The sequence below is a fragment of the Monoraphidium neglectum genome (genome assembly GCF_000611645.1).
Source record: "Monoraphidium neglectum strain SAG 48.87 unplaced genomic scaffold scaffold02808, whole genome shotgun sequence".
Classification (NCBI taxonomy): Eukaryota; Viridiplantae; Chlorophyta; class Chlorophyceae; order Sphaeropleales; family Selenastraceae; genus Monoraphidium; species Monoraphidium neglectum.
Genome location: NW_014010820.1, coordinates 1594 through 8308, shown reverse-complemented (window position 1 = coordinate 8308; position 6715 = coordinate 1594). Strand labels below are relative to the sequence as shown.

Sequence of the window (6715 nt, the reverse complement as noted above, 5' to 3'; positions counted from 1 at the left end):
CCGCCGCCGCCCCTCCGACGGCGGCACGCCGCCGCGCGGGCCCCGGCCCGCGTTCCCGGCGCCCGCTGCCTGCGGCGCCGCCGCGGCCCTGCAGGCGCCGTCCCTGGCAGCAGCTGGCTTTGGGGCCGCCCAGCTGCCGTTTGGCCTGGGCCTTGGCCTGGGCGGCAGCTGCGCGGCTGGCCTGACAGATCTTGCGGCCTTCCCGCCCCCGCTGCCGACCGGCCTGCTCTCCTCTCTGCAATCCGCCCATCCGACCCCGGCCGCCTCGGCGGCGCTGTCAGACCACGCCCTCGCCGCGCTGCTGATCGCGCACGCGCAGGCGCAGCAGCGGCAGCAGCAGCAACAGCAGCAGCAGCAGCAGCACCATCACCTCCACCAGCAGCAGCAGCAGGCTGCCGCCACCGGCGTCTCCACCTGGGGGCTGGTCGGCGCGGCGCCGCCCCCGTGGCCGGAAAGCCCTGTCCGCTCGGCGTCAACTTCCCCCGGCGCTGCCGCCGCCGCCGCCGCCGCCCTGGGCTCGCCGACCGGCTCGGCGTCCCCTTCCTCCAGCAGCGACGCGCGTGGCAGCCCGCTGTCCGCCGCTATGGCGGGCGCGGGCGGGGGCGCGCCCCAGGTGGTGTTCCTTGTCGTGCCGCAGTCGGCGCTCGACAGCGCTATCAGCGCCGTCGGCGCATCAGGCCTGCCGGTCAGCCAGATCACGCAACTCCTGCTGCCCCCCGGCGCATGCGGCGGCGGCAGCGGCGTCGCCGCTGCGGGCGTGCCGGCGGCCCAGTATGCGTGCGCAGGTGGGGTGGCCCAGTATGCGTCCTCCAACACCAGCAGCGGGCGCCGCAGCAGCGGGAGCGCCGCCCACGCGTAAAGGGAGGGGCGCTGCCTTGCCGGCGGCCGCCAGGTTGCGTGCAGCAGGCAGCCCGCCAAGCGGCGTGCCAAGCAGGCAGCCGCAATCAGCTGGGCGCTTTTCTTGCAAACCAGTGCCGGCGTCGCACCAAACTGCGACAGCACACGCCGCTACACTAGGCAGCCCCTCCAACACTCCAATGTCTGACACGGGGCCGCTGCGGCTGCCTTGCTGAAGAATGCCCCACGGTTTGGACGTGTCCGGCCCGCCCGTGCTGAACAGCCGGCGGCTACCTCTGCGACGAGCGCAGTGGCTTTCTTGGAGTTGCCTGCAAAGAGGAGGGGCGCTCGTGCCCGTGCACACGCGAGCGAGTGCATACATGGTACGGGAAGAACAGGGGACCTCTCAAACCCTGCTGGGGTTTTCGAGGACCAACAAGGCATAAATGCCGGGAAAGCGTGGCTCCGATGCAACCGGGCACTATTATAACGTGGCCCCGACACACACACAAAAAGCGGGCCCCCCTTGAGCAGAGGGGCCATGCGCCGTCACAGCCCTGTGCATAGTTGAGTCGCCGAGTATGTACGCCCTTTGTGCATCATGTGAAGTTTACCTAACAAACCATCTGTCCTTGTCTTGCATCATAACGCACCGGCGCCGCCGCAACGCAACGCCCCTCTAATAGTGCGGGCTCTCCCTAGGCGGGCATGCATGAGGCCTCACGCACACGTGTTTGATACTCCGTAAATGTTTGTGTGTCACAGGTTTGGGAGCCCGGGGTCGTGTCGGGCCGCACGTGGCGCCTCCTCATGACGGCGCGCGACTGCACAAATATTCCAGATCGTTTATCTACTGCCTTGAAGCCCTGCTGCTACGGGCGCGGCGGCGCTCGTGCGGCGGCGCCCGGGCGGTCCCTCCGTCCCGCGCACGCCGCACGTCGGCCTGCCGCTGCTGTCTGCTGTCCTGTCCTTTGGGACCCCCCACCCTCCCTGGTGCCTCCGAGGCGCGCTGGTGCAATGCCATCCCTCTGTGTCTACGCGCGCCCCGACGCCGCCCAACCGCCTGGGCGGCACGCTGGAAACCATCGCCTCACCAGGCTAGCAGGACGAGACGCTTGCGAGTCGCTAGTCAGGCGAGCCTGCGCGAGCCTCTTGGCGTGAGACCGCGGAGCGCCCAAGTGCTCCCTGCCTCTCACTGCGATGAGGCCGCGCCGGCCGCGGCGCGCTCCATGCACAGGTGCACTGCGAGCGCGACAGCGGCATTGCCTTGTTGGCTGGCGCCGCTCGGCCAAGCCCTTTCATCCCGAGCACCAACGAAGCCCGTGCGGCCGAGGCGCGAGATATCTATGCAAGGCCGTGTCTACTGTTGCCTCAACCGCTGCGGCCGCCCCACCCGTCACGTCGTCATCAAGGCCGCTGTCAAAACATACCACACGCATACACGCATCTTTTGTTGGGGGGCCGATGCACGGGATTTTCAAGTCAGAGCATCGATGCAGCCCGAGAGCTGCGGTGCCGGACGATGTACTGTGGCGCTGCACAGCAGGGGCCCGCGCCGCCAAGCGCCGCGGTCGCCCCTGCGTCCAACTTGAACTCTGGCTGCTGCTTTGTTGAAGGGAGGGAGGGAGGGAAGCTGAGCAGGCGCCCCACAGGCTGCGGTCTGGGGGGACTCCAGGAGCGCGGGGTGCGCAGTGCACGTGCCGCGGGGGCGATCAGCGTGTTGCCATCTTGAGCAACGCGCAATGAGAAATGCACGCAGCTATGCACCGCATGAGGCGGGGTCTTTGCCGCCGATCGCACGGCGTGTGCGCTAGCGCGAGTGATCACAACGCGCGGCAACACGGTAGCTTTGCAACGGGGACCGTAGCGGAGGGCCCCACAGCCACCGATGATGTCGCCTTGGGCAGCACAATCAGATTATACTTGGATTTTATGGGATTGATTCCTGAATACTATTCGTGTGTGCGCGGCGCTACTGCAATGGCATGGACGGCTGCGTTGCTGGGGTTTGGGGGCTGATTTATGCGGGCTTGGAGCTGTGCTGCCCACCCAAACGACGCTCAGCCGACAAAGACCATCAAGACCACCACCGCGGCCAAACGGCCGACCCTTGCCAGCTGATGCACGCCATGCCCCCCGGGGGCGCCGCGCATGCAAGCTGTGGCGTGGGCTCGGGATGCGCGCTAGCCTTCCTAGCGCATTGCCACTGCAAGCCGTCGTCGCGGCCCCCTCGATTCCGTCCTGCCAGCCTGTGCATATTTCTTAGTAGCACCACTGCCGCCCTACCACCCTGTTGCGCGAGAGGCCGGCATGATAGTTGAACTGGTGTCCTGCCCGCAGCAGCCCCCCGACCTTGTGAGAATGCGTCTTGCGCTGCAGTGACTAATCGGCCCCTGGCTCCTCTGGAACCTCGTGCAAGCGCGCGTCTAGGAGGACATCCACATGTAATATCACAAGGGAAGACCGGGAGGGGTTTACTGAGGGGACCCTTAAGCAGTCTTGTTGCCGGTGGCATGTTATTGCAAGTACTCGATCACGCTGACGCGCGTGCTTCCACATAAGGTGCCAGCAGCAGGAGGGGAGATCTGAGCTCGCCAAGAGCGAGCCTGTGACTAATAAAGCGGCGAGCGCACATGCGACGTACGTGGGAGGGGCCAAGACGGCGACCAACAGCTCAGCTGACACACACCAACGGGCGTTTTCATTTTTGTGATTGCCTGATTGCCAAGCCCATTGATACGCTCTGGAGGGGAGGCATCGTATCGAGACGCGCGAACGCTAACTGACTGTGCAGCTGAAAACAGAGTGCTCGATGCAGCAGGGGCGGCCAGCCGACGGCGCCCGAGCACAGGAGTGCCGTCCCCGCAGTCCCAGCGCCAATGGGGTTCCGGGTTGCGTGTCACCCCTGCGCTCTTGAAACTTGATTGTGTTGGCGCGCCTTCCGCCCCGCTCTGGGCAGCAGTCTTCCCACGGATGGATGATGGCGACGGCCAATCCGAAGCGCTACGCTCTGCCTTGCCTCGTTTATTCTCCCTAATTTTGTTTCTTTAGGAGTTCCATCATTGCCTCGAGCAGCTTCTGCTGCTCGTCCAGCCGCTGCCGCAGCCCCGCAATCTCCGCCTCGCCGCCCGCGCCCGGCACGGGCAGCAGGCGGGGGCCCCCGGCGGGGGGCGGCGCGCCGACGCTCCCGCCGCTGGCCGCGCCCGCCGCGGTCGGGGCGGACGGGTCCTCGGGAACGGCGCTGGCTGCGGCCGCCTCGGCGGCCGTGGCGGAGGTCAGATGCCTGAGGGGGAGGGGACCGAGTTGACCAGAGTTTGACCCAGGAGCAAAGGTGCCTTCTTTGAACAGATTGTTGGGCGGCCGGGCAAGAGTGTGTGTGTGTCGTGCGTGAGAGCATCATGAGCGCCTGGCTGGCAGCCTTGTATGGTGGCAAGCTGAGCCTTGCGCCACACTGCCTTGGACAGCGGGTCCACCGCAAGCCCCGCACCTGGTTCCAAACGTGGAGCGCTTCCACCCGCCCGTCTTGGCCTGCGGCAGGGACGTGCCGCCCGCGACGCTGAGGCTGCTGCTGCCGCCCAGCGTGGCTCTGCTGCCGAGCGCGCCGCTGCCGGGCACGGCGCCCGGCGCGGCGGCGGCGCCGGTGATGCCCGCGGCGTCGGCGAGGCTCTTCAGGACGCCTGCCAACTCTGCCACCTGGCGGTTGTGATCCACCATGACCTGGCACAGGGGGATAAAGTGTTTCAAAGCGGTGCGGGCGCCGCATGTGTGAGGGGGGATGCGAGCTGGTGTGCAAGGGAAGGGAGTCCTGGCTGTGCTGCATGGCCCTGCGGTCGGGTCTCAGGTTCAAGGGCGGGGAGGGGGCGCGGCAATGTGCGTCCCTAGGTGTGCGTGTGAGTATGGTGTGTGAATGGAAACGTTGTGTGTGTGTTGGGGGGGGGGAGGTGTATGAGCACCCTGGTGTGCCGGGAACGGCAAGCCCCAGGGCAGGAGGGAGGTTGGGCAATCGGTGCTTCCCTGCAGATAGGCACGCCAACCGGCGGCTCACACCTGCTGCCGCCAAACGCAGGCTTGACCGACAAACTCACAGACGCACAACCCCCCCCCCACACACACATGCACACTTGCACACCCACAACCAAACATACCCCCCCATACACACACATACACATGCACGCACAACCCCCTGTCAAGAAGCTGGTCCGACGCGCTCACGCCCAGCGCACCCGCTTCTGTGCCGCCAGCTGCCGGTTGATCGTGTCGCCCAGCGTCTGGGTGGACCTGTTCGCCTGCACGATCTGGTCCTCCAGCCGCCGCTGCTCCCGCATCATCGCGCGCATCTGGTTGCCGACGCCCCCGCCGTGCGCGCCCGGGGCGCCGTGGTGCTCGTTGTCGCCGCCGCCGCCGCCGCCGAACAGCGCCCTGCCGCCCTGGGCGAGGGCGTCGCTGCCGCGCCGCAGCTCCGCCAGGCGGCCGACAAAGCCGCCGGCGCCGCGGCGCTCGCCCTGCGTGCGCCGGGGCGAGAGGGCGTGAGCGAGAGGGAGGGGTTTGCCGCGTTGGAGGCCGGACGGATCACGTTGGGACTATCAAAGGCGGCCGCGCCAGTGCTGCGCCGCCGCTGGTCGCGCGCGGGCATGGAGTGCTCCGCAGGCAAGAGCACAGTGCGTGCCGCCGCCCCTCCCGTTCAGCCGCTCGTCCCCCGACGTCGGCAAGCCCCTTCGCCCGAGCCCCTCACACCCCGGGTTTCAGTTCATTCCCCCAGGCCCAACGCCCCCCGGCCCCCGGGCCGGCGCCCCCTTCAACGCCGCCGATCCCACCCCGATGCCATTCCACTCTCATCGAGGCGGAACAAGCCCCAACCCGCCCCATGACAAGCAACCCTGATTTGGCCACCATGCCCCCCAAGTAGGCGAGCTCGCGCAAAGCAAGCCACTGCTTACTGCCATGCGGCTGGACCCGCCCCCCCAAATTCGTGCCCGCGTTTCCCCCTTCCTCGAACCTCCAAAGCCCCACCACCCACCATGCTCCCAAGCCGCAGATCTTTTGTCTTGACCACCGGCCCCGCCACCGCCCCCGACGGCAGCGGCGCCAGCCCCGACGCTGTCGGCGCCAGGCCCGCCCCCTGCGGCGGCGCCCCGCTGTCGCCGTCACCGTCGCCGTCGCCGTCCGCGCCGGGCGGCGGCGGCTGCGTGTTTTCATCGCCATCATTCTCGTCGTCGTGCCCATAGACGGCCAGGATCGCCTGCGCCAGGACCGGGATGCTGGTCTCCCGCAGGCCGGCGAAGGGGCTCCGCCAAATCTGGTGGCGGGGCTGGCGAGTGTCGGTCGCGTGGGAGCGGTTAGGGGTTGAAAGGTCGAGTTTTGTAGAAGTGTGAGCGGTGAGGGTGTCGCGTGCACTATGTCGACGCGCAAGCCCCCCCCCATCCCGGCCGCCCGCGGCCCCTGTGCCGCCCCAGCCACCCTGCACCCCGCTCGGCGTCCAAACGCGCGCGCCGAAACAGCCAGGGCCAAAACCTTCGCACACATGCGTGCGCACACTGGCTGCCCGGCTTGCTGCCTGCCGATACGCACCATCGGGGTGCGCCCCATCTCCAGCGCCACCTGGAGTAGCGCTATGAGCTCGTCCGCCCCCAGCACCCCGCCGTCAGACAGGTCTGGCAGCTGCGCCTGCCCGTCGTCGGTCTCGGTGAGCGCGGCGCTGCCGCTGGCCGCGCTTTGCAGGCGCACACGCTGCGCAGCCTCGGCGGCCTGCGGGCACGGGAGGAGGCTGGTGAGAAACACGCCGAGCGCAAGGGGGCGGCGCGCCGCCAGGGGGGTTCAAGCGGACGCCGGTCTGTGGCGCCCGCGTGGCCCCCTTTACAGGCGGGGTTCGGTGTGATTT

At 68.1% G+C, this 6715-nt stretch overlaps 1 protein-coding gene across 1 annotated transcript in view; it reads right to left on the bottom strand.

The window, feature by feature from the left end:
- Window positions 1-3870: 3870 nt before the first annotated feature.
- Window positions 3871-6715, bottom strand: part of MNEG_11575 (hypothetical protein) — a gene marked incomplete at both ends in the record, with an annotated part of 4251 nt that continues 1406 nt past the window's right edge. The window contains 5 exons of the mRNA XM_014039953.1: window positions 3871-4120; window positions 4325-4554; window positions 5061-5339; window positions 5855-6145; window positions 6406-6582. Coding sequence (XP_013895407.1) covers window positions 3871-4120; window positions 4325-4554; window positions 5061-5339; window positions 5855-6145; window positions 6406-6582 — 1227 coding nt within the window. The remainder of the gene's footprint in view (window positions 4121-4324; window positions 4555-5060; window positions 5340-5854; window positions 6146-6405; window positions 6583-6715) is intronic.